The 27367-nt window shown below is 42.5% G+C and overlaps 1 protein-coding gene across 3 annotated transcripts in view; it reads right to left on the reverse strand.

Annotated features, from left to right (window-relative positions):
• Positions 1-4180: 4180 nt before the first annotated feature.
• Slc28a3 (solute carrier family 28 member 3) overlaps positions 4181-27367 on the reverse strand; it is a 94162-nt gene continuing 70975 nt past the window's right edge. For all 3 annotated transcript variants that reach the window (XM_013158419.3, XM_013158418.3, XM_003474963.3), the window contains 15 exons: positions 27050-27141; positions 25061-25250; positions 22927-23071; positions 21386-21499; positions 20750-20827; positions 18917-18997; positions 17704-17784; positions 15724-15849; positions 13779-13909; positions 10700-10868; positions 9771-9968; positions 7111-7192; positions 6446-6544; positions 6094-6214; positions 4181-5395 (listed from right to left, as the gene is read on the reverse strand). In XM_013158419.3, the coding sequence (XP_013013873.1) occupies positions 5269-5395; positions 6094-6214; positions 6446-6544; positions 7111-7192; positions 9771-9968; positions 10700-10868; positions 13779-13909; positions 15724-15849; positions 17704-17784; positions 18917-18997; positions 20750-20827; positions 21386-21499; positions 22927-23071; positions 25061-25250; positions 27050-27141 (1834 nt within the window). In that variant the 3' untranslated portion in view covers positions 4181-5268. The remainder of the gene's footprint in view (positions 5396-6093; positions 6215-6445; positions 6545-7110; positions 7193-9770; positions 9969-10699; positions 10869-13778; positions 13910-15723; positions 15850-17703; positions 17785-18916; positions 18998-20749; positions 20828-21385; positions 21500-22926; positions 23072-25060; positions 25251-27049; positions 27142-27367) is intronic.

Consider the following 27367-nt stretch of genomic DNA (forward strand, 5'->3'; position numbering starts at 1 on the left):
TTTTCAACTTTGTATTTTATGAAATTTAAGCACAGACTAAGTAATATCAATAAAAATGTTGTTTTGATAATCATCCAATAATCCTAAACAATCATATGACAACAACGTAATAAATGTCCTTGTAATAAAATAATTAGTGCCTCAATTAAGAGATGCATATAGAAGTTTGAAGACTTAGTTTGATAAGGAGAATGTAAAATGTCTCATTGAAATGCTACCTTTGATATATTAGGTTAATATATTATAAAAACTAATTTTGCTTTTTAAATGTGGCTACTAGGAAATCTTAATTTGATTCACATTAAATTTCTATAACACACTGTTGCCATGGGAAATAAAAATATTGGCATATTAAGAAAATGCACACATACTGTTTAGGAAAAAAAACCTCAAAACCAAAACCTGGAAACAAAGTGAATGTATGTTTATGAAGGAATGATTTAATATATATTATACATTTGCTCTGGGTTGAACATTGTACAATGTATACATGTAAAGAAACATCACATGGTATCCAATAAATTTGCATTGTTTTGTTGTTAAGCTAATATAAAAATTTAAAAAATATGTATATATACATATGTCATGGGCTACACTGAATCGAAGTTTTGCATAGCATTGAAGAAATGCTGACAAAGATTATTACAGAAGAAAAGTAAATGCATAGAAATGTCAGTAGTTCCAGTTTTAAAATATTAGCACCTGTATCAATCAGTGCTTATTAGAGAAGCAGATTTAATACAAGATACACAAATACATAAAAATTTACAAGATTGCCTTTCAGTGGCCACTCACAGAGTCAGGTGGGGCAGAGAGCAAAATCTCTGTCTGTACTCTGGAAATCTGAAGGATCCAGTAGAAGGCTTGGGCCTCACTGTAGGGTCTCACACGAGTCTACAAGAGGCCAAAGGGTCTGCACCGGAAGGCTGAGGGATCTGTGCTGGAAGCCAGGAGGAGACAAGGTCCATTTCTTGTGAAGGTGAAGACTGAGCTTCTCTGAAGAACCAGAAATGAGCTTTCCCTCTTCATTTCCCTTTTATACATCCTTGCAAACAATCCTCCCTAAGGTGGGTCTTCTATGCCCAGAACTATGCTGAGCTGATTTAGTTGGGTGTTCCTTACTCAAACTGATACAATGAATTAATTATCATAGCATCCTAATCATAAATAACTACATATGTTTATTAAATGTGGCCCGAAATTGAAAATAAAGTATGGTGGCTACATACCAACTTATTTAATTTTGGTCATTTGCATGTGATGGGTCAGGCAAGGACAGTGAAGAGGACCAGGTAGAAAGAAATAAAATATTAGCCAGCTCTCTGTTGTCATGACAAAATACCTGAGATAATCAGTTTTTAAAGAAGAGGGCTTGAGTTCACAATGTCAGAAGTTTTAGTCTGTGGTCACTTGACTTTGTTGCATTTGATCTGTGCATATCCTGGCAGAAGCATGTGGTAGTGGAGACTGTTAATCTTGTGGCAGCCTGGAAGCAGGGAGAATGGTTTAGATCTATAATGTTTCCTCCCAAAGTCTCATGTGATTAGAAGATAATTGCATCATGCGAGCACTGTACTCATTAATGGAGTCATCCATTGGTAAGTTCAGTAGTAGAGTGTACAAGAGTGTCAGGAGGTGGGACTTGGCTGGAGGTGGTTACTGAGAGAGTGACCTGGAAGGTTGTGTTCTTGTTCCCAGGTCCTTGCTTCTCTGTCTGCTCTATGACTGCCATGGTTGAGCAGTTTTGTTCCACCATGCGCTCCCATCATGCTGTTTCTGCTTTGGAGCCAGTTGACCAGGGACTGAACTGTGAGTGAAAAGAAAGCTCTCCCCCATTACATTGTGGGTGTTAGGTACTACATACCAGAGATAGGAAAGTAACTAATATAGAAACTTGATACCTAAAATGGGGTTGCTGCTGTGACTGAACCTTATCCTAAGCCCTTGGAACTGGTTTATGAGAGGAATATGGAAAAGTTTGGAGATGCAGGATGGAGAGGCCTTAGCATGCCATAAACAGAGCCTGATAAAACAATTTTATTCAGAAATCAGGAGACCAGAATGCTGATAAGAATGTGGAGAGTGAAGGCGAGCCTCATGAGGTTTCATATGGGTAAGCACTCCCAGTGGCTTTTGGACTAGAACCCATATGTGTAACACTCTGGCAGAAAATTTTTCTTCATTTTACCCATGTTTTGTGACTTTGCAAGAGGCAAAGGCTGTGGACTAATCTATGTGGTGGAGGAAATTTCAAAGAAGCCCAATGTCTGGACTGTAGTATGTGTACTGTGGACTGCTTTTTGCGAGATCCACAATAAGAATCAGTACCAAAAAGCAGATGTAAAATGTTTACTGTTTCACCAAAGGGAATCACTTGAAAAGTTGGGGCCATGGAAAATGGGTACACATGGAAAGTATAAGATTGAGTGAAACAACCCAGACACACAAGTTTAAATACCATATGGTATCTCTCATTTGAGTGAGGCAAAGTACAAAGAGAGTAGTGAAGGAAGCCTGGAAGAGGGCAAGGGAATGAATCACTTGCAATAAGGAAGTGGTCCAAGGAAAAAAGGGGAAGGGATGAGGAGGAGAGGAAGGGGAAATAAGCAGTATAAAGATATGCAGTGTAGAGGAACCTAACAACTCCAATGAATACAAACATTATATTCCATAACATGAACTAAGAATAAAATACTATATGAACAAGAATGAAAATCAGAATAGGGAAATTAGAGGAGGGGGGAAGGGAAAGGAAGGGACTAAAAAAAGAAACAAGCTATAGAATGGACAGGTGCCCAACTCTCCAAGATGATTGTCAACTCCATATACTCCAAGTATGTACTAATAAAATAATAAAACAACGATGATGACAATAACAACAAAGTTGTGGCCATGGAGAATGTGGTTACTGAAAAGATTAGCATTAAAAAGAAGCCAAGTAATATGCCTAAGGACAATAAAAAAGATGGCTTGAAAGCATCCCAAGACTCAGCAGCCCCACCTATCACAGGCTCCAAGGTATAAACCTTTCATTTAAGAAGAGAGTCCTTGGGCCCCTGCCTGAGAAGTGCCACCTAAGTTCCCTGAGGTTTGTTTCACAGTGTTCAGCCATTTAGTCACTCTGAGGTCATTGCAGCCATGATCCCAGGAGGCCTAGTCACTGCTTGAGCTGGCCACAGACCTTGGAATCACCCATGTGGTACTGGTTTTACAGGCACACAGAATGCGAATGCTGTAGAATTAGCAAGGTTTCCACTTAGGTTTAAAAGAAGGTCTGGAGACCAGGGAGTGTGCCCTTGACAGGGCAGTCCACGGAGCTCTGAGAGTGAAGACAAGCGTACAGTGGAGACCTCAGGAAACTGGATATGCCAGCAACTTGGAATGTCTGCTGAGAAAAGTTGCTGGCAATTAGTGGAGCCAGCCCTGGAGAGAGGTATGTGGGCTGCAACTGTCAAGGCTACTGGGATGTTGTATTTGATTTTCTTGATTTATACAGGGGTTCACGGCTAAGAGTTTGCCTCGAGTCAGAAGGGTCTTGGCACTTGCACTTTTGAACAGTGCTGCACTGTTAAGACTCTGGCAATGCTTGGAGGTGAACTAAATGAATTTTGCATGATGAGAAGGACATGAATCTTTTGGGAACCAGGAACAGAATGCTGTGGGTTAGATCCAAAGTGTCCTCCCAAGTCTCACATGTTTGGAAAGTGATTGGGTCATGAAGGTGCTGTACTCATCAGTCAGTTTAGCCATTCTAGTTCCCCAAGGGGCTAAGGCAGAAAGATGGCAAGTTTGAGTCTAGCCTTGGCTACTTATATAAGACCTTGTCTCAAAATTAGAATATGAAAGGGCTGTGGATATAGCTCAGAGGTGGAGAACAGTGGTAATCCATTCATAAACTCAATGTGTTCCATGACTCTGGAAACGACAGATACTTTCTTGTTTGTGTGAGAAAGTTGGTCATGGCCCTGTTCATCACCCAATGCAGGGTTCACTAACCAAAATAAATTTTTGCCAAATGCTTCTGTTTGCAAATGAAATTGTTCACAAACAAAAGCATTTATGAACCAAGGCACCACTGTACTTCCTTAGCATGCAGGGGGCCCTGAGTTCAATCCCCAATAGCATTCAAATACCAGAGCAAAAAGATCAAAATTATAGCAAAAGTCAACACACCTCCCCAGAAGGTATGTAAAACATTTATGTCAAATTGCACATACACATACAATAAATAAGGAGAAGAAAAGAATAAATCTAAAATTATAAATAATGATCTGTAAAACATCCTTCCTTATGACAGGACAATTCAGATGTGGTCACTGATATTACATTGTCATAGGACCTGCTCTGGAGTGGAAGTGAAGGGTGTCATTTCCCGGCACAAGTTTTAAGGGCCATCATGTTGCCTCCAATTTCCTTTTCCCTCTCTAAGACCAACAGGCCTCACACAGAGGCTGCTCCTTTAGCAGGGGTGCTGCAACCGAGAATACCATAGGGATTACAGCCAGTCAACCATTCTGAATACGTAATATGGGTGAAAGATAAACTTAAAAAGCAGCTTAGGCTGTTGGATTGTTTGTTACTGTAACAACACTTGGCTTAAACTGACAGACACCACTCTCTAAACTTCAAGGGCTTGAATTCTGGTTTCGATAGGACCTCCATGCTTTTCTGAAGACTCCTGATTTATGCAGGGCTTCTGGAGGATGACCAAGGAGTAAAAGACTGCTGATTATCCTTCCTTTGTATAAGACTCAAGTTCAAGGTATTTAAGGTAAGCTAGAGTAAATGCAGAGTGACCTTACATGAGATGTGTTTAAAACAAGTCATTCTGAAACAAAACAAAACAAAAAGAAAGAAAAACAACAACAAAAAAGAAGTCATTCTGGACTTCTTAGATAATCATTCAGATACTAGTGTGTACGGCTGAATTATAGCCTGGCGGTTGGAAGGCAACATTTATACTTGTGCAACATTTCTCATGAAATGTCTTTAAAATCTAAGATCAGAAAGCACTGCTGGGACTGGAGATGAGGTCTCAGTTTGGGACATTTTAGTAGTTCTCAGTAGGAAGAGAGTGAGTTGGAGGGAAAGGGAGGTGAGAGAGATTATAGCTCTGAAGAGTTCACTCTTTTTTTTTTTTCTCCTTTCCTCACAATTCATGCTGATTCCATGACAGAGGCTACCAATCTGTGGACGATAGCTTTTCTTTTCCCAGAAGCAGAAAATTCAGTATCTGCAGCCTGCATTCCACTGGAAAAATGGCTGCACTCAGAAGGCATTCAGGATCGAGCTGCAGTTGAGTGGAGGTGGAATCAACACTTTGCAGCAGCCCTTTAAGGAGTGCAGGCTGGAGTTTCCTCCTGGGATGACCTGGCCAGGCCCTTGGATCACAGTGCTGGAGGAAAAGTAGAATGAAGCAGTTAGTTGAGACTTGGACAGCAGAGAGTAGGGGAGGAAACGTTAAAATGCTGGAATGGCACAAGGCAGGGAGCAGATTTCCTTCTTCACATTCAGGTTAGAGTGGATGGACAAAAAAGGCTCAGGGAATTATTAACTCTGGAATTCTGGGTAGCCTCAAGGATGCTCCTTGCTTTCTCTAGAGTAAATACAGAAGGGATAGAATCAATCTGTATAAAGCATCTGCCCTTTAAAGACAGCAGTTGTGGGGGGAGGATATTTAGTTTTGTGTATAGAAATTGCAGTGGGTGGAGGGTGCTGGCTTGGGTCACTGGTGACCTCTCACCATTGTATCACGCAGACCTTGATCACTTTGAAAGGGAGGCTGGGAAATAGAAAGGAGGCACAGAGAAGAAGGCAGTGGAGGGAGCCATGGCTGTGGAGAAACTTGGTGTGCTAAGTCACACCAAGTGCTTAATGCATGGCTGGGTAATACTAAATCCTTGATCAGTGCTACTGAGTATTTTAGTTTCTATTCTTATCCAAGAGAAATCAAAGCAAAAACAATTTCTGTGCAAGTTCTTACATTAAAATAAAGTAATAATTATAAAACTACAAAAGTAAATTAAGGGATCTTTAGGTTAGATCTGGTTATTAATAACAGAGAACAAGAAGTTATAATGGAGGATACAATACCTATGCAGTAGGCTTTGGCAACAAGATACCACTCCGGTTGCGTTGCTAGGTAACGTGGAGTTGAAGGCATCCTCTAGGATGTGATGGCAGTTGATATCTATGGGGGTGCTGGAGAGTAAGCCTAGAAGTGGGACAGAGTGCCAGTCATTGTCTTTTCATAGTAAAGCTATGGAATTCTCCTTCTGTTCTTAGCTTCTCCACACTGCTTCATACATTTAGTTTTTATACGCTTGAGAGCAGCACTGACTCTCAGCTTTCTGCAGCAGCAGATGCTGCAATACACGCTGGCAACCCTGCCTCCCCAAAGTTGCTGTCCTGTAGGCCTGGGGACACCAAGGACAGGATGCCACACCTGCGACGCACGCTGTCATAAAGCAGGCTACGGTCCCTGAGATCAGAGCTCGGATGGCCCCGGAGGCGATGTCACTCTTTCTGGAAGGAGCCATGGATGCTGCAGAGCATGAAGAGAGGTATTTGAGGTTAATGTTGAGGTTACTGATTAGAAACCTAAATTTGCAGCCTCTGAAAATTGTTCTGGGCCTGGAGTCGTAGGTCCATTGGAAAGAAACAAGTCAGTCCTAAGCTCCATCCAAATGCTCACATGCATGATGAGCATGGCAAAACAAATGGGCTGAAGGTGGGGTCCCTGGGGAGATGATGGGCAGCCCACCTGTTGCTATCTGTCTGTATGCAAGGCAGGCAGCCCTGCAATCACAGCACTTCCTGTTGAACTTTCATCAGCCCTAGGAACCTTTCCTGGTTGGCCACTATAATCTACTGGCATCAAGTCTCAGGGTGGCAGAAGCACCCATACATTGGAGAAAATCTTTCCTGAGGTTGGCTTAGGTATTCATAGAAAAACTACAGTGCAGAGCTTGGATAAGAAAACACAGCTGAAAATTTACTGCTCTTAAAGGGTCACTTTCCCTCCACACGAGTAATGTTACACAGCAAGATGGAGATAGAGTTGGAGAAAAGTGCATCACATCCGTTGGTAAAGAATATCTTTTCACTTACTGAGTCCACCGATCACTATTCCTAGGGATCCAAAATTGGCGAAACCACAGAGGGCATAAGTGGCGATTGTCTCAGAACGAATCTGTAAGCAAACATAAACACTGATGTGACACAAACTGCCTTGGCCTAAGAAATTTGGTATTCCAGCTGGGCTTTACACTGGGACTACAGAATCAGTACTGACAGAAGCTCTGCCTGATACCACTGACCATTGCGCCTGAACTCTTTTTACCTCCTGCCCTGAAATTTTAAGGGAGGGGGGCAAGGGGCTGGCTGGATTCAGACTCACAAGAGGGTACATGGTATTCCATGAGCTTTAAAATGTCCTTCCCTATGACAAGACAATCCATTTTTGGTCAGTGACATCGCATTGTCATAGGATTTGCTCCGGCCAGTGGAAGTAAAGGGTGTCATTTCCTGGCACAAGTTTAAGAGCCATGATGTTGCTTCTAACTTCCTTTTCCCTCTCTAAGACCAACAGGCCTCACACAGGGGCTGCTCCTTAAGCAGGGGCCCTGGAACGGAGAATACCATAGGGATTACGGCCAAAGTCAACTGTTCCAAATACATAACATGAGTGAAAGATAAACATAACAGCAGCTGAGGTTATTTGGTTATTACAGGGTACTCAGAAGTGAAAGTGTTGTCTTTTAGAAATGCTACTTCCTGCTAGTTAACAACTTCTAATGTTCCATATGATCTGGTAACCTGAATAATGTACCAGGCACAGTATTAGTTGCTGGAGATACAAAATTGATCCTTTTTTCCCCATCTTGTTTGTTGGAGATCAGGAATTTGGAGGAAGAAAATGACCCAGCAATAGTAGGGCCATTGAATTCCTGTCCCCACATGAGCTCTGTTGCCTGCCATTGGCTGGGCTTACCTCCAAACAAATCAGCTCTACCTTCTTAACCCTTCCACAAAACTGCTCAGGCTTGCCAGAGAACTGTAACTCCTTGGCTTATTACCAGGATTGTTTTCTCTGCTGGCAACTGGCAGTAGGAAATAGAGAATATTTCACTTAACTTAGCCTATTGTTTTCTTTTGGCAGGAAAATGAACTGGCTTACATGGCATCCAAACCATGCGGCCACTTGGCTGAGTGTCATAGTGAGGTTATTTGAGGAATGAACAGGTGAAAGGCAGGAGACCTAGAGCCTTGTGCCTACTAGATGTGAGGGTGACAATATTCCTGACTTCACAGCAGAAATCAGTCCTTTCCTGAAGTTGCCTGTGAGACATGAGAACTGACAAGGAAATTTGCAAGTCTGGTCTTTGAGGAGTTGAGGGGAGGTGGTAATATTTGGGGTGAGCCGGCTCAACATGTGGATGGGAGGCTTTTTCTTTGCTTTCCTCTTAAAACTTAATACATGCCTAGGACAATAGCTTCAAATAAGTCATTCCAGTGAGTGGTGGTGGTGAGAAATGTTTACAATTCCATTAGTGATTTCATACATAACAATTCTCCTCTGTAGGGAGAAAGAAGTTGCAGATTTGGCTGTACAAATGGCCTCGGCTGAGTTCTTCATCCCTTCGGACGCTAGAGACATGAGAGTCTCTGTGCAGACCACTGCTCTGGAGCTGTGACCTGATTATAGGGTGCTTGACTCAATGTGTTCAGATTTTTCAGACCTGAGATTTTTCAATTTCCACATACTCTTGGATGGTAGTGGTAGCGTCTGTGGTGGTGAGCATGGAGGCTGTGGGATCTGTGTGGGATATTGCAGAGAACTTCTGAGTGTGTCCAGGTGGGTCACAGAGGTGTGGCTACGGGGTCTATGTCAGATCCCTCACCCCTTCCTCTCTGGCAATTGTCTGCCTCCCAGCTACCTTGAAGGAAGCATCTTTTCCCTACTGTGCGCCTCTGTCATAATATCCCTACTTGGAAACCTGCCGACTGTGGGCTGAACCCCTGAAACTGGGAGCCACATTAAGCTTGTCTTCCTTAAAGTTCTGGGTGTCAGGTATTGTGTTCAGCAATGGGAAAGCTGATGAATAGTGCCTTACTAGCTCTTGAGAATGCCAGACACTATATTACATTTATGCAGCTTTTCAGAGCTTGTAACAATCCCTTTAATTGCAAGACAAAAACATTCCTGGTCATCAGGCTATCATCTCTATGAAGACAGGGCCTGCTGCAGTGCCAATCCTGAATGTCCCCAATGACATGTATGTCAAGGCTTAACCCCAGGCCTGTGGTGCTCCTGGGCAGAGGAGAACCTTTTGGGGTAGGTTCTATGGGAGAATGTCTGAGCCCTACGAGTATGCCCTTGCAGAGAACGCTGGTACCCACACCCTTCTCTCCTTGCTTTTCTGTCACCATGGGGTGAATAGGCCTCTTCTACTTTGTGCTTTTGCTGTGATACATGGCTTCACCACAGGCCCCAAAGCAATGGGGCAATGGCCCATGGATTGAAATCTTTGAAACCATGAACCAAAATTATCCTTTCTTTTTTTAAAGTTGATTATCTCAGGCATTTTGTCACAGTAGTGCAGTTGACTAGCATAGGGCCTCATGACTTGTTTAGTGCTGTGGCCATAGTATCCATCATATTGCATGTTGATTCAAATGCACATCATATTTAATAAACCGTTTGTTGACTTACTGATTCCACAAACACAATGAAGAAGTGTACTGAAAAACCAGAATAATTTACTCACCGACATATACTGCTGCACCCCATTCACAAATTTGGGTCCAGCCTCTTTCCTCAAACTGATCAGTTTGGAAAGGTGTTCATAAGCCACAAATTCATTGAAGAAAGTCTTATAACCTATCAGCTTGGCAACCATGAAGCTATCTTGCCAGTCCACTCCCATCATGAAGGAAAAGGGCATGAAGATGTAGGAGCATATCAGCTGCAAAAACCACAAGGAAATATTGTGTTGGAACAGTGATTTATTTCCAGTTCTTCTGCAACATCCTCAGCGAAAAGGTTGTTTCTGTCACCTCTGTTTCTTTTAGGGTGAAGAAATCGCTTCACATTCAGTTGCCCACTATTGGCTATCAGGAGTTGGTGTGATCTGAATAAGGCTTTCCCTCACTGAACTCATTCCAAGTCTTGGTCCCCAGGGTAACGATGCTGAGAGGATCCAGGTCTTTCTCAGGAGACCGGACAAGCTCTCTCTGGAATGGGTTATCCCTGAGACATTAGGTGGTCCTGAAGTGGTCAGCTGCTCTGTCCTAGCCCTCTCTGGATGTGTGTTTACTTGCCTGCTCTGTTTCTCTACATGTGTGCTGCAGCACAGTCTCTGAGAGGAGGCAGGCAGGTGCCACCTGAAGTGAACTCCTCGCCTCCACAACTGTGAGTCAAATCAACTTCTTTTTAATCTTTTTGGTGTCCAGTCAGTTGTTCTGTTATAGTAACAACAAACTGACTAAGACAGGAGCCAAGGCCAGATCTAGGTCACATGCAGTTGTCTGTATTCCTGAGGCAGGGATCAGGAGAGGGTATCTCTTTGGGAGAAGAAGGAGAGGAGACAGAGAAGAGGGAGGGAGCAGGGGGAAGCCCAGGAGCTTGCCCTTTGGGAGTTACTGTGAACCCACAGGTAGAAACAAAACAAAGGAGGGACCCAGGAGAGAACTCTACCTCAAAACTGAGCTGTGGGTAGTCAAACATGTTTCCGAGCCAGGACAGCGCTGAATTCACAAAGGACAACAGGGCCAGGAAGGCGATGAGATTCGCAGCGATGCTCGCCACCAGAGGGATTGAGGAGGAGGCTCCCTGTGTTGCAGCTTCTAGGAGATTCCTTGAATCGCTTCATCAAATGATAGCAATTCCAGAATTACCAGGGAGTTGTCGGTGAGTGGACACCATGAGTACGGCAGTGGCATGAGCAGAGCTCATTTGGGTGAAGGGCAAACCTTTGGCCCCTCGGTCAAAATGCTCAAGCAAATCCTGGGAAATCTGCAGGGCTTAGAATTACTGATTATAGATGGTAGGCAAGGAATATCTAATTGGTTATTATTATTAATATTATTATTATTTCTGGTGGTACTGGCCATTGAACCAGGGGCCTCACATACGCCACTCCTTCACTCAACCACTGAGGGACCTTCCAGCCCTAATGCTACCTTTGAAATTTGGGGCATGTGATAAAATATTACCTGTGTACAAATTATGTGTTAAAAGGAGCTATCAGGGAATATTTATAAATATTCATAGTATAAGCCCATTGGTTCAAAAAAGCCTTGTTTCCATCACTTTATTTATGAAATGAAACATCATATCACCTGTAAGTCCCTCTGTGCCTTCCCCTGAGTTCCTCTCCACTTCTCTAGTATCCAAGCTAACTGCTTCTCAAAAATCTGTTTAGTATTCTCTGTATAATTTTCCTATATATTTACATCCCTAAGCAATACATCATATCATCCTGCATGAAGGCTAACTTTACACTGGAATCATTCTACAGCAAGGGTATCTTTGGTCTGAATGCTTGGGGTCAGAAGCATTTCAGATTGTGGATTTTGGGATATTTACAGCTATCTCAGGGTAAGTTGTAAGCTTAAACACAAAATTAATTTAAGTTTCATATGTAACTCATACACATGGCCTTAAAGTAACTTTGTACAACATTTCAAATAATTTCAGGTATGAAACAAAGTCTAATAGTGTGGAATTTTTTACTTCCAGTGTCATATCAATGAACAAAAAGTTTTGGAATTTTGGAGCATGTGGATTTTAGATTTTTTGATTAATGGTGATCAGCCTTTATTTGTATTCTTTGGTGATTTGCTTCTCACTCATTGTTATGACTCTTTTCATATAAATAAGGGTTAGGGTTAGGGTGATTGATGAATTGTGTTAACAAAATACTTTTAATAACTTAAATCCCTTAGTCTCTCCCACCCTTACTTCTTTTAACTAGCTTTCCTTTTTCTATTTTTATTGTTTGTGTCACATAATATATTTGTTATTATGTTTGTGATATATTAAAATGACATTCATCTTGGGGGATTAGCATGTATCTATAGGGTCCTAACCATTTTTATCTCTTCTTCCTCTCCTCATTCTCCTATCTCCCTCCATTCTCAGATTCCCTTCCCATTTTTTCTTTCTTTAGTTTTTTTGTTTGTTTCTTGACATTTTGAGAAGGTCTCAATGTAAGTCTCAGGCTGGCACCAAGCTCAGTTTGCAGTTCCTGCTGGCCTCATGGGGACCCTTCTGCCTCAGATCCCGAGTGTTGGGTTTACAGGTATGTGCCACTATTTCTTATCATATGAGAGACCTCCAGAAATGGTTATCCTACAGCTTTTCAACAGCCTTAAACCCAGGGCTCAATGGACATTATGCTGTGTTTACAGTGAAGTATCTTTAAAAAGAACAGTAAAGAATATATTAATATCTGAGTATTTAGAAAGGTTTTCCTAATGTTATAGACAGCTAAGCTAGATAGAAATATTTTAGGCAGGTAGAGAAGTCTTGGCCTGAACAAGCCAGTGCAGAAGACAATATATGCAACTGTGAGAGACAGACATCTCAAGACAAAAGATAAAACAAATGCACCCACATCCTAAGGATAAACATCAGGGATTGATATTCTAAATAGGTATCCATCACCTTGAGGAAGCCAGGAAAAGCCACTGACTTACCTCCCTACAGAAAGAGCCCCTATGTGACTTGCTTCCTCATTTGTTCCTGATTTAATCAATAGTACCTGAACAACTATGTTCATAATTTTATTGGTTGACTATAGTTTGTCCCAGCTTACGCCCATCTTCAAATTTCTCTTTTTTTCCCCATTTGTACTCATCTTACCTCTTGGTTTTGCTCTATAAAAATCCCTAGAAAAGGCGGGGTCTTTGGCAACCCACTTGGAACCCCTTCTGTCTCTCTCAGATAGAAGCTTACTTTCCCTAGTAAATATAATCTGCTCTTAACCTCATTGTTTTTAGAATTCACTCTTCGATTTTAGAGAACATGAAACTCATACCAGATATCTAGTAGGCTGGGAGTTTCTTTCCCTTGAATCACTATCATGTTGAAATAAGATGTTTTGGTAAAATAATAACTGGGAAATTAAATTTACTTATTTTTTTTGGTCAGTACCAGGTGAAAGAATTTTGCCCTAGATACGATATTATGGCAGTAGGAGGTGGGACCAAGGAATGTTTACCTTCAGGTCACTGTCCCCTCCCCTATGACAACTTACCTGTGGTACAAGAAGAGTCCCAAATCAGCTGCCCGCGCATCAGCAATGCCACTTAAGCACCACCCCAGTGGAAAACTATATGTGTGCCCCCCACACCACGTTTCCAGCAGAGAAAACAAGCCCCCCCCCGTCATGGAGTTTCTCTCCATATTCTTAGAATAAAGGGCATTTTTACTTTATATTCTCTCTATTACTGTGCTGAAAATCCTATCACCAGGGATGGAACTTACAACCACACGCTTGCAAGGCAGGCACTTATACCAGTGAGTTAAATCCCCAGCCTGGGAAATTAAATTTAATTCCACAGTGCATTGTGCTTTTTTTTTTTTGTCTTTTTCCTTTTTATTGGTACCGGGGATCGAACTCACGACTGCCTGCTTGCAAGGAAGGTGCTTATGCCACTGAGCTAAATCCCCAGCCCCTTGTGCTTTTTTTTTTTTTGTCAAATTCTTGTTGTGCTTTAAGTCAGACTCCATCGAGTTGTGACCCCTGCTTGTGTAGCAGAGTCCCACTTACCCATTTTTCATCTTCATGGCACTCTTAAGAGTTACTTTAGGTTTCTCTGTCTCAGGCCAGAAGAGTTTAGCAACAGCCAGGGATGCAGGTGCTGACATGACTGATGCTGTTAACAGGTGGGTGGATGACACCTGTGGTGGCAGAAAATGGCAAGCAACAGGGTCAGCCTTTCTCCACGTTTGCAGGAATACTGCAAAAGCTTTACATGGGGAGAGAGCGGAAGCTTTTGTGTCTTTCTTTTTTATTAATTAAATTTATTGGTACATTCTGGGATACATAATGATCACATTCATTATAGGGAATTTGTACATGTACGTGATATAGGTTGATTATTTTTACCCGTTCTCCTACCCTCCCTTCAACACTTCTTCCCCTCCTTATTTACAAAAGCTTTGTTTCCACTTTTCCTTCTTTCCTCATCATTTGGGAAGGATTTGATTGGATTCCAGAGAGCTACCTTCCTCAATGAGCCATTCCTGACATCTCCCTGAGGAGCAGAAGGGAGGACTTCCTGTAATTGGCCACACCGTGGGGAAAAGTACAAAATCAAAATCTGATCCTTTCAGCAGATAATTAATCTTGCAGTATAACAATTTTCAAAGATTCCTCAACCTCAGTGCTGTAGTTTGAATGCCCAAATAGTCTCCAAAGCCTGGATTTCACTACATCAAATGACATCAGCAATGTCTAGGGGGAGGAAGAGCTTCTAACCCTGGGAGGCAATCGGGGACAGCCCCCTCCTCCTTCCTGTTGGTCTCCTGAGATCCCTGTCCCTTTGTACAATAACCATTTGCCCAGATCCCTGTGATCTGGAACTGTTTCTGTTTTCCTTGTTCTAAGCCCACTCTTTCCCCTTCCTGCCCCACTTGCTCACACTGTCTCTGGGTCTTTCTCTCTAGAGCTTTGGGACTCCAGGGCCCTTGCCCGTGTTTCCCTCCCAGTAACACCTAGCACAGTTTTGAAGGCAGCATTCCTGCAGTAGGGGCAGAGGGAATGATCGGGATCCAGGAGTACAGCTGATTCCCACTGTATCCTTTGCTTCTTCTTTCCCTACTAACTGACCTTCTCAGGTCAGGATGAAGACCTGAGATGAAGCCCACTTGATCTTGTTAAAAATTCTCATTACCAGAATCACACAATGTTGACTGTATTATGACATTTCTGTTGGGGGGCTCCATTGCTGTGTGACTTGTGAGCTCAGATGCGGGGACACTCTGTGTGAGCCTCCTCCTGCCCCGCACTAGAGATCACTAATCTTCAAACTTGGCTCTACATCAGAATCTGAAGAATTTTAAAAATTAGTGCTGTCTTCAGTCTTAGCACAATTCTGGTTTAATTACTCTGAGTATGGCCTGGGATTTAGGGACTTTGAAAACTCCCAGGGATTCTGATACACAGTAACGGCTGGGGATCACTGCTCTAAATCAGGGGCTGCCAAATTCTTTTCTGCAAAGGGTTGGAGAGTGAATATTTGTGGATTGCAGCCCACAACTACTCAACTCTATAGTATGAAAGCCCCCCAAAATGAAGGGGTAGAGATGGCTAGTTTCCAATAAAACTTTATTTACAAAGACAGGGGTTAATCTGGTTGGGTGCGTGGCCATGGTTTGCTGACCTCTAATTTAGGTCATCTTTATGAATGTCAGTAATAGTTGTTTTTCTTCCACAGATTTAACTTCAGACAAAATAAACTCACGATTTCATCTTGCTGTGGTTGGATATAATTCACACTGAGGTGGCAGCACATGAAAGTGAAGCTCCCAGTGTCCTTGGGGTCACTGCATTCAAATGTCAGTGCAGTTGTAACCAATTTTTGCCATTTGCAAAAAGGGTACCCTCTTGGCCTCCTTTTCCACCAGCAGTGGGAAACAGGAAGGAAGGAAAGAAGGCAGGCAGAAAGCAGAAAGATTGAATTTTGTGTAGGTTAATTCCCCAAGATTCTTACCCCAAAAGAGATGTACGCGCCCAGGACACTTCCAGCAATTGTAGCGAAGCCAGCTGTCATAATGGCGTGGAGTTCTGATCGGGTGACATATGGTAAATATGGCTGGACCAGCAGAGGAGACTCTGTCTGGAGCAGAGAAGGTGAGCGGATTAGATGTTACCTTTTACATTTACCAAACAGTTCTTTGCCCAAAGCCATATTGCTAGGAATGATTCTCAGACTGGCTCTATCTACATCCTGTAAGCATTTGTTATATGTGCATATTCTCTGACTTCCTGAATCAGAAAAGTGGGGGGGGGGGCGGCAATTTGCATTTAATACTTCCAGATGAAGCTCAGGCTTGAGCACATGTACCCTGCACATCTGGGTCATCTGGATTCTAGGTGAGTGTGCACTTATGGTCCTGGGAAAATCATGCCAATTGTGAGGCTCATTCTCTAGCACTGCCATCTTGCAAGGGGTAGGACCCTAGGAGGACTTGGTGCACTTTTCTAAAGGTTGGCCAAGCGACTGCCCAGTGGCCTGGCCTGCAGGCTGGGGGCTTCTAAGCTACTCTGACTTTTCATCTCCTGGCTTCTTCTTCGCAGACTCTAAACCTGTTTTCTGAGACCTCACAGAATAAAAGTATAAGTAAGTAACAAAACACCAGCAGTGATAATGATAGGAACCACAGGCCCTCTCATAATTGAGAATCAGAGGCCTTTCTTGATTGGTAAAAAGGAACTGCTCAGAGTGTATCTGTAGAGGCTTAAATCTCATTAAGGAGGACATGCAGCCTGCAGCGTGGGCTCTCCATCAATATTAACTGCCCTTGCAGCATATTAAGTGTCAGACTGAGTACCACAGAAACATGTGTGCAATTTTACAATTTTTTCCTCATTATTTCTAATTGTTCTATGAGGTTGACTGTGTTGAGCTTAGTTTGTAGATTAAATAGGAAGCCAGTACTTGAGCATTCTTTCCCTGCAGGTAGTAACAATCAACTCAAGATGGTGCCGTAATTAGTCCTAAGAGATTTTGTAACTGCAATTATTATAATTTCAGCTCCTAGAGAAGGAGTACATTCCCCTTCAAGTGCCCTACTAGGGCCAACCTCAGGCTGGTAAGCTGGGCTTAGCAAGGAGGAACAGACTGTCTGGAGCAGTTATAACTCTGGGGCTTACAGCCAGCACTTTTCTTCGTGAGTTGGTTTTTGTTTCTAGTCCCATTTCCTTGGGCAGTGGCACTGAGGAGTATTTGCACTTGGCTTGTGGATGCACAATTCTAGTCTTCCTGAAACCGTGTGTCCTGAGTGATGAGTAGCTCATTACTGCTCACATGGACTTCAGGTGAAAGAGCATCTGTCCGTGTGAATGGACCAGGGAAGTAAAAATTGTAGCCTGAAAGTTCATCTTTGAGGAGAGAAAGAAACCTAGAAGTATTTTCCTTTAGGGTCAGCAGAGACAGACTATTGGCCAACTGAACCAAGTTGTGAGTGAGAAGCGTTTACACAGGTGCGCAGCTGCTGGTGTGGAGACTGTCTTGGTCTCCTCCACTCCCCCGGGCACTACAGGATACTTGAAACTGTCTGCTTCATGTTAGCAGCTTCAAGACTAAAATCCTTCTGGGAGAGAAGAGCTACTCATTTCTGAAGAGTTGACCAATGACCTCAGTAATTCAATAAACTCAGAAAAGATTTGTTGAGAATTTACATGTGAGAAACCATGAGATTTAATACAATGACTTAATTCTCCTTTTTTTGACTCTTCTTCCTGCAAGGATGCAGTTATACATTGGTGTACCCAGACTCTTGAACAAGATCTCTCATTTTCTTCTCGGAATCTGGACCCTGTCTAGTCTAGGGTTTCCTGATTTTATAGCTTTTCTTTATATTAAAAGAAAAGAGTTCTATGATACTTCCTTGGTCTGTGTTTTGCAAAGAAAGTATCCCATTTTAGCAGGTGTTTTTGCTTTATTCTTGTATGTGCTGTTATAACTTACTTGTCCAACAAATATATTGCCAGCAGCAACTACAGACTCAATAGGAGATGACCCCATAGTAACAAGCATTGTCCATCCAACCTAAGAGGAAAATAGGGACAAAGTCAGTGAAGAACTATATGCACACTGCAACAAACTTCAAGTGGGGATAAACCTCAGGAAACTGGAATGAAACGCAGAGGCCTTCAGCATTTTCTGGTGAGTTGGCAGTGGTGCTAATGTAGGAATTACTCCTCTAGAATGAGATGCATTTGAATAGAGGTGTGACTGTAGATGGAAAGCCACTGTCAGCCTCCTTCACTGGCACAGGCATTATAGTATAAAATGTGAGGAGGAGACTGGACAGCAGGCTAGTCAAGTCTTATGAGTGATAAGTCTGAGTCACTGTAAATACTTTTGAAATGTTTAAACCAACAATCAGAAAATTATGAACCCTGGATTTCTGACTGCAATTCTGCTTTATACTGGAATTCTGGCCCTCCTTCCTCTTTTCTCTTTCTGGGTATACACTTTGATTACTTTACTGGGATCAAAGGAGGGCTGTAGCTGACCCCCTGAGCCCTGCACACACACTCTGCTCTCAAGTGCAGCCAGATTACCCTCCATATCTCCAGTTTTCTGATCAAATGTGAGTTTAGGGCTCAGTCACTAGGGAAGCAGGAGTAAGACAATTAACAACTCTCATCTCTTCCTCCTTCCCCTTCTCCTTCTTCATCTCCTCCTTCCCTTCCTCTTCCTCCCCTTCTCTTCCTCCTCCTTTTCCTTCTCCATCTTCCTCTTCACAATTGTGTGCCTGGAAAGCTTCCTCTAAAGTGAGATAAAACTTCTTGCTCTGACTTCTCTGGAACTCTTAGATCGGGACCACCTACCTTTGTACCCTCCTGGAGACCTGCATGGCTGCGGCAGGCACAACATGGAGAATGATGAAGAAGGGACAACGCTGTCATCCCCTGGCAGCTATTATATCTTAATTCCTGGCTAAAGAAGTAGCTGCCATGGTTTCATGGGGATATCCAAGGCATGCAAATCAAAGCCCATTTAGAAGTCCCTTAATGGATACTTGAGTTTGAATCTAATAACTTGAGTGGATATGGACATGAATCTTTGGAGACAGTGAAAGTTGCCTTGGAAATGCCTGGATAAAAACTATCTCAGACTTTCTACCTGAAGTAATCAGCCTACCCCTGTCACCAGTACCTCCCAATCCCAGTACCTTTCTAATGAGCCACTGCATTAATCCCAGGAAGTACAGCATGGACATCACAGTGCTGAAGAAAACCACAATGGGCAGGATCTAGGGGTGGGCAACAGGGCAAAAATGAGCAAGGACAGTGCTGACTCTCGTGATATCACAGGTTTCCTGTGAGGTCTCCTCTCTGCCTCCTTTCCTCTGATAGAAACATCATAACAATCCTGGAAATTCTCAAACAGTACAACACTTTAACCGAGTGCTTTCTTCTCTATTATCTCTTACCCTGACTTCTTCTGGACAGGCTTCTTGCAGTGCATCCCCCCAAAGCCTAATTGCATCTCCAAGTAAATATACTGTAGCATTTGGAGCAGGGTGTTTGGGAGGTAGTCAAGATGAGACAAGATCATTAGGGTGGGGATGTCCTGGGGCACAGTAGGTTTACTGGAAGAGGACCTCAGCCAGGCTTGTCTGCCTCCCGGAGAGAGGCCCTCTGTCAGGTTCCATGCAGCAGGAGGACCTTCACCAATGTCAGCACCTGATGCCAGACTTCTTAGCCTCCGAACTGTGAGCTACATACATTTGTAAATTATGCAACCCTAGATATTTTGCTATAGCTACAGAAGACAGACTAAGGTAAGTGCCTTTCAGAGGAAACTTGACATTTTTGGTTTTCTCTTCCATGATGAACATTTCTTAAGAAGGAAAGTGGTTTTGGATGGGTGTCTGATGTCCGATCAACAAATTAAAGGCCATAGGTGAATGTTCTTAATGTTTCAGTGTTAAAAAGATATGGCCATCACCACTGCCATAATTGGCAGAGTATCCCGGGTCAGGTTGGGCTGTGAGTCTATTTGGACAATTGCAGTAGCTACGCACACCAGATGTACGGTGGGTGCTGACACACAGTGTAAGCATTTATCCTTTTAGTTCTTAAAATAATAATGATATCACCCATAGACTTTTTATTCTTTTGTACTGGGAATCACCCATAGACTTCTGAATCACTAAAAACTGATGACATCTTGGAGACTAGCTTAGTTCTGGGTAAGGAAAGTTGCTTTTCCTCAGGTCTTATCCTTTTGATGCTCTCTAGGGTGTTCCCTGCAGCCTGTATTCCTACAGGGAGCAGTTTCCAGTTTGTGCCAGTATTCAGAGTGCACTTACTGGAAGATTATTAGCTTTTATGGTGGGCAGGACAGAGGCCTCTGCCTGGGCAGGAAGGATGGCATGTGCTGAGAGGCCGCACAGTTCACTACCTAACTTACTCCTTCTTTTGACTTTGTTTTCTCCAGTCCTGAGTTCAGTTCATGAGATGAGCGTATTTCCATCTCATGCTACAAACACTTGACCTCTGACATGGCTTAGTTGTCACCTCCCTGAAGCATCAAGGTTAGAAAAGGCCCTGACCCAGACCTCACCACAGCAAACTGTAAAGTGCATTTAAAGTTCACAATGTACCCTACAAATGACACAATTGCTATGTGTCAATCAAAAGTGCAAATAAATCAGCCCATCTTCTAGGGTTATTGTTTTCCTGAAAATAGTGCCCAGATACTACTACTCATAGGATTTTTCTTAAGTATATCTGGTAATGCTGCATCCTGATTTTCCTCAAAATATTTGAAAGTCCTGACCTTCTCTAGACATTTTCTTTAAAACTACATAGGAGTCACACAGTATGATATGTTCAGTCAACCAATTTCAGATAACATTATAAATGAAAAAGTGATGCCTAAAGTAAATCCAGAAAGCATATTACTTGGGTTTTTGTGTGCTGGATTCAGTCTGAACATCTATGAAGACTAAGAAGCTAGTGAAAGGCAATGACTATGTAGAAAAAGAGCTGAGATTTACCTTAAATGCAAAGAAGTGGTCTGTGTATTTCTCACCAAAGACAAAGACAGCACCAGCATCAGTGTACCCCAGGAAAGTCTGAATTCAAGAGAGGAAAAGAGATCATTACAGCCACTGAGGTGGAGGGTCACAAGCCATAGGCATACTAGATCTTGCAGAGTATAAGGGTCCCTAACGTATTCTCAGCTTCACCCTGTGAATGCCTGGCACGGAAGTGTATTTTTGAATTATAACTGCACACAGATGTGATGTCATTTCTGACATTTAGTCTGACTTCAGGACACTAAAGAATAAGCTGAATGTGGGAACAGGTGGACATGGGGCACTAGTTACCCCTGGATGCAAAGGATGCTCTGGGGAACTATCTTAGAAGTGTGGTACCAGGCCTTGAGCAGGTGACAAGCAACAGCCATTTGGGATGATGTTGTGGGTGACATAGATCAGAGACAGTGGTGAGTGTAATGCACAGGCAGAATAATATATTTGACATAAACAGGTATTCATCTAATTCATACTGTGGTATTAAAATTTGGGTCAAAGATTACAGGTAAATATAGCTATGTCTGACATGTCTACAGGACTACATCCAAATATGAAGTACATTAGAAGAGGAAAACGTTCTTTTGAACTGCTCACCTGAACTTGTCTGCCCAGCCAATCAAAAGCAATAAATCCAGGCTTAGTCCTTAGGATTAGGAGACCAAGAAGAAACTGTAACCCAATTCCCCAGCAGACAGGTCTCCAGTAAACCTACGCAGAGAGATCAAGAGATTGTCTCCTTAGAAAATCAGCAATGGCCTCGCATTACCTGTGGGGACTGCATTTCCTGGAAGCACTATCAGTGTGGCTGGGGACACCCCTCCTCTTCACTAGAGGCCCAGGCAGCTACAGAGAATCTTTTCTCCTTTTTTTTAGGAATTGGGATCAAACTGAGGACCATCATACTGAGTGAATCTCCACTCCTCAGCTCTTTTAATTAATTAATTTTAATTTTGAAATAAAGTATTGCTGAGTTTCCCAGGCTGGGCTTGTATCTATGATCCTCCTGCCTCATGTCCAGGCACACAGGAGTGTGTCACCATGCTTGGTCAGAGACACTCTGACAGAACCACACTTTCAGAAACTCAAGACTGTGATCCCTCTCCCTAAACCCGAGTGGGAGCCCTGTTAGTCCTGTTTACTATACTTTCCTATGTAGCCACTGGGTCTTGACAAATAACTTAGACATAGAGGAGGCAAAGAAGCATCACTGATCCATCAGGATGACCATGGCTAGGATGTCTGCCCTAGTCATACTGTAAACATTATACATACATAATTACTTTGCTTGGAAAATGGAAAGGCAGAATATAATTTCTCTGTGTGCCCATTGTGTGTTGATCTGACAACTTGTAAATGAAGGAAATGAAATTCTCTCTCATTGGCGGGGGAGGGCTTTGTTTCTTTGTAAAAGGAACCAGGGTCCTTGGTGCAGATTCATGGAGTACAGCACAAACGCTCTCATCTTTGGTGAGAAATGAATGTCCAGAAAGCAACTCTGGGAGTGAGGGCACAACAAATGGAGAAATTTGCTCGAGCTGGGCAAATACTGCAATGTGGACCATGTTAGGTGAACTTAGTCTCTGATTGGTGTCTTTTCCTTGGGTTGACTTTTAGCCTCAAAGCTGTTCCAGAGCTTTTCGCTGTGATTCATTAGTGAGAACCTCCAGGTCTCAGAATTCTTGCCATTTTATGGGTTAAGGCTAACAAAGTGAGGATGAAATTGTGCTGCGGGGGGCTGTATTAGGATAAATTTTTGGAGTCAAAAGGCCCAAACTGCAAATTGATCTTTGATAAACTGCAGAATCCAATGTAAAATATTACAGTTTGGGAAAATCTATATCAAAATGAAGACCATTTTTCTCTGTAAGTTGATGGGGGCAAGGAAATGTGAGTAGAAATTAGACTTTGAAAGGGAAAGAATAACTTGCTGGTTGTGTAACTGGAAAATATTGAGAATAAAACGTGACATAGTGCTTTAAACGTTCCAGAAGAAAGGCGCCCTCTCCACCTTGAGTCCTCACAGCAGAGTAAGACAAATCCTGGGTGGTATAGTTCTTTCACAGTTACTTTGAGAATTTTCACCTGAGGAAAAAGAAAGGCAAAAAATATCCCCAAAAGATCAATTTCATATTTACTCTGGTTGGATGCTTGGAAAACAGAAATAACAGGAGAATATACATCACGAGCCCACCGAAGGACACTAGTTGCTGCTGTCCCAACTTGGCGGTGTCGAGGATCAGCCAGAAAATAATGCCCAGGATCAACAAGCTCCACATGACCCTAAGGGATAGAGTGGGTAGAGGGGCACTGGTGTTACTTGTTGTGCTAGCTTGAACACTGTAAGGAGGCTTAAGCTAACAAAATAATACTAACATGAGCAGCACACCCTGACACCAGGGAGCCGTGCTATCACAAACAGCAACTGGCCCTTTTTGATTGTGGCTATAATGGGAAATAGCCTCAAAATGAAGTCACATGTCCCTTTTGCTCTACAGCTCAGACTTCGGCAGTGCAGGAGCATGAAAGGAGTCAGAGAGCGAAGAGAATGTTTGGAGATAGTGGTCTGGTGATTTCTTTGGGAGAGCTACCCTTGGTGGGGATTCTTCACTATAGCTTTTGGGGGATGGGTGAGGTGCTACTTTCTTCCCTTTAAGGAAGAACCAAATTTATATTCTCCCCAGATGGGGGACCTCAACAGAGCTGGACTTAATCTGGGTTGTCTTCTCCAAGTGAGGAGTCCAGTATATTTGGCTGAGCTGATTCACTGCTTAGATGGCAGACTAAAAAGGTCACTGGGCGGGGACTGTGCAACTCTGGTTTATTAGGCCAAGATGTGTGAAGTTTCCTGGTAGACCCCAGTGGGTCTGGACAGAGACAGCTGGGACCTATCTAGTAAAGCTGTTGGAGGGAGAGGCTGTCCACAGAGAGAGGCAGAGGGACAAGCCCTGAGCAGCCACTGCAGGATGTAAGGTTCTTTGGGAAGGAATGCCCTGAACCACTCACAAGACCTTTCTTCCCAAGGTTGCAGGATAATCCTGGCCCTCACTTCTCTCCTGATTTGAGGCTAGTAGAGGAAAAGGTAACAGGGAAAAAGAAGAAACGCAAGCCAAAGTTGGGGTGGAAAGATAGGACATTTGGTCAAGCTTATAGTTTTCATCATAATATGGGATGACATATCTTAATGTTAAAAATATATCTGTGGCCACTGGCCTGTTAACTGGGAGCAAGCAGAAAGGTCATAAAATTTTGCATTTTCATACAAAGTATGGGATAGCTAGCTCCCACTGAATAAAATGCCAAGGATGACTGATGAAAAATTAAGTTGTGTTTTGATCACAATCTATGGGGTCATGCTTTTAACATATTAATTGCACAAAAAACCAAATGCTAGTGGTCCTTAACACTGAAGGAATATCAAAAACCCTAGTTCTGAGGAGCAAGAGGTATAGGAAAAAATCAGAGGCATGGAAAAGTTACTGGATTCATTAGTTAATTAAGACATACAAATAGAGATACCAGTTGACATCACAAGTAGATAAAATGCTTTATGCTTATCACAACACTTAAAATAGTCCAAAAAATAAAAGTGAAGCAAATGATTAACCATAGAGGAACTACACACTAAAAAAAGACAAAGATTGAATGTCTGCTATGATTCCAATTTCATAATCGTATTTTGAATAGAATATACATAATTTGCATAAGAAAAACGTGGCAGAGAAGGAAAGCTTTCTGGAGTCATGTTATCAGCAATCTCTTTCCTTTCTACTTAGAGACCAATTCTTTAAGTAGGTACTTGATTAGGTGACATTCATGCTGCTGCACCCTGTCCTCTTGCAGAACAGAGACATTACTGATTGACCATGATGCCATTCCACTGATGAGAGAAGGAAAAGCTAGAGCTGGCCCTGCAAAGACTAGAACCTTGTCCTAGCCTATATCCTTAATTGCTTCTTGCTACATAAGTATATGGATGTTTCTAATAAGGCACATGCAGGTTATCAGATGTCTTTTGGACAACATTTTATCACTTAGTAACACTTGAGTTGGTGGCTTGTAGGGACACTGGAATAACTTTCAAATATCATGTCATGTCTAAGCCTTGATTTTCTGCTTGTCAAATGAAAGTGTTATAATGGGTCATGCCTGGGCTTGCTCCTAGCTTCAATATCCCACAGATGAGGAAGCAATTTTAGAACACATACTTGGAACAGTGCTGCACAAGACTAACATCCCTCTCAGTTGCAATAAGAAAACCATTGCATTTACCATTTTATCCAGAACCAATGACTGTCCAGAAGCCGTCTGCCTGGAGACAGGATCTCATCAATTCGACTTTCATATTTAGCCATCAAGTGATCCCAGATGACAAAGAAGATGGCAGCCACAGTGATCACGAAGAGAGGAAGGGCTCTGCGAAAGTTCAGCACACAGGCTGCGATCACCATGGCCAGATAACCTGTCCAACAGGCAGAGACAGACACTGAGTGCCACCAGGCTCAGGTCAGGAGAGGGTTCACAAGAACTCAGGGTGAGCAGAATTGCTCCAATGGACACAGGCTCCTTTCTTCCTCCTGCCAAAGCAAGATCCTAAGACTCTCAGTGCTAGGAGGAAAGGGTGCTGGGTTTTCCCTGCAGGACCTCTGAGCTCTTGACTCCTGGGACATGACTGACTTCTTGCTCAGCACTTATTTATGTATTTCCCCACAGATGCTGACTCAGCATGTGGGCTACTATCAGAGAAAGGCCAAGTATTGAAGCAACCACTGGCAAAGAGTCACTGATGATCCCAGTTGGCAGCTCAGATTTGGTCTACACTTGAATAACAAAGCAGACCCATGGTCTCTTAAGTGTCACAGATTCTCAAAGGAAGAGGGGCAGGGGCAACTATAGCGGCTGCTTTTGAAGAGCAAACTATAGAGAAGAGTGGCTATCCTTAAAGGTCAGTAAACGAAGGCCTGTAAATTAAATCTGGCTAGCTTCTTATTTAGTGGGTAGCAAGTACAATTACATTTTCCTATTTGTATTTGTAGCCCATGAATAAAGTTGTTCTGGCTCACAACCATGTCTTTGTGCTATACATCATCTTTGGCTCCTTTTTTTTTTAATACAGTGATGGAGTTTCACAGTTTCCATGGCATACTCAAATACTTCCAGACCTGAAGTACTGTCTGGTCGGGCACAGGGAAAGATAGTAAATTTGGTTATCTGCAGTTCCAGCTTTCTGAGAACCAGCAAAGGCTTTGTCCTAGGTTGAGCAGCGGTCTGTGAGTCCCATCTGTAGGTTTTTTTTTTTTTTTTTTTTTTTTTTTTAATTTTTTTTTAAATTTTATTTAAGGAGAAAAGAAAAGAAAGAAAAAAAAAACAGTGAAGGGGTACAAGTTATACAGATTTACAGGAGAAAAAAATGCGCAGTAGGAAATCACTAGTTAATGGATTACATATTGCCATCTTAGAAATAATTGTTCAAGTCACAAAATTAAAGCTGTAGGTTTTGATGGGAGTACTTACACTTCATAGATAGGAGCTCTTTGCTTTGGAGACGGTAAAAACAATCTGTCTACCTTCAGGCAAAATGAGTGCTCTACATGGCCCTAGCTTCTTATTGGGTATTCATTCTGTGCAATTAGTTATCTACCCATTATCAAGTTTTCTAGATTGCATTAACCAATGCACCTCCTTAAATCCATACTACAAAGGTTATAATGAGCCCCAAGAGTAGGGATGTTTCTGTGGTTTGGATGTATCCTCCAAAAGTTCATGTGTTGGAAATTTACCCAAATTCATATGTTAATTGTGTTTAGAGGTGGACCTCTTGGGAAGGTACGAGGTGGTCCCTTATGATCTTAATGGATTTGAGAAAAGAGAAACAGCCCCAACTAGCACATTTGCTCTAAGCCCACTGCCATGATATAGTGCAGCAAAAAGGCTTTGGCCAGTGCTGGCAGTTTGACGTTGAACTTCTTAGTCTCCAGAACTGTGAGCTGAATAAATCTCTATTCTTTATCCCAGTACCTGGTATAGCAACAGAAAATGGACCAAAACAATAGATGATTCAGAGTTAACTAATGGCCTTAAAGTAGGGTGGTCTAATTTCCCTGCTGGGACCTGAGTCTTAGGGGCTTCATAGTTTACTTCTCTGGATGATCAATAGCGATTCAGGGAAACGGGAAGGTTATTTTCTTTCCATAGGAAGATAATACTTGAGGAATCCCGAAAGATAAGACAATGGCATTTCCGTCACTCTTTGATACTTACCAACTAATAAAATGCCCCAGATGATATATCGAAGAATGACTTTGTGTTTTGTACAAAAGTCACGAATTTTATTATATTTCCTTTCCAAACATCTGCAACACAAAAGCAAAAAGGCAGACAGAACTAAATGCTCAAAATATGAAATATACTGGCATGTTAAGGCTAGATTCGGCTTTGTAAACCAGCACGCAAACAGCACACATTTTAGGAGGCATATGTCTTACAAAACAGAGAAGGGAAATTCATTTCAATTCAGACTAAAATCAGCCATGGCTTGGATTAACCTGCACAGAATGAGTGGGCCCCGCCCCGAAGGAT

The sequence above is a fragment of the Cavia porcellus genome, unplaced genomic scaffold, assembly GCF_034190915.1.
Source record: "Cavia porcellus strain 051 isolate PalLab524CR breed Dunkin Hartley unplaced genomic scaffold, mCavPor4.1 scaffold_2, whole genome shotgun sequence".
NCBI classification, from domain to species: Eukaryota; Metazoa; Chordata; class Mammalia; order Rodentia; family Caviidae; genus Cavia; species Cavia porcellus.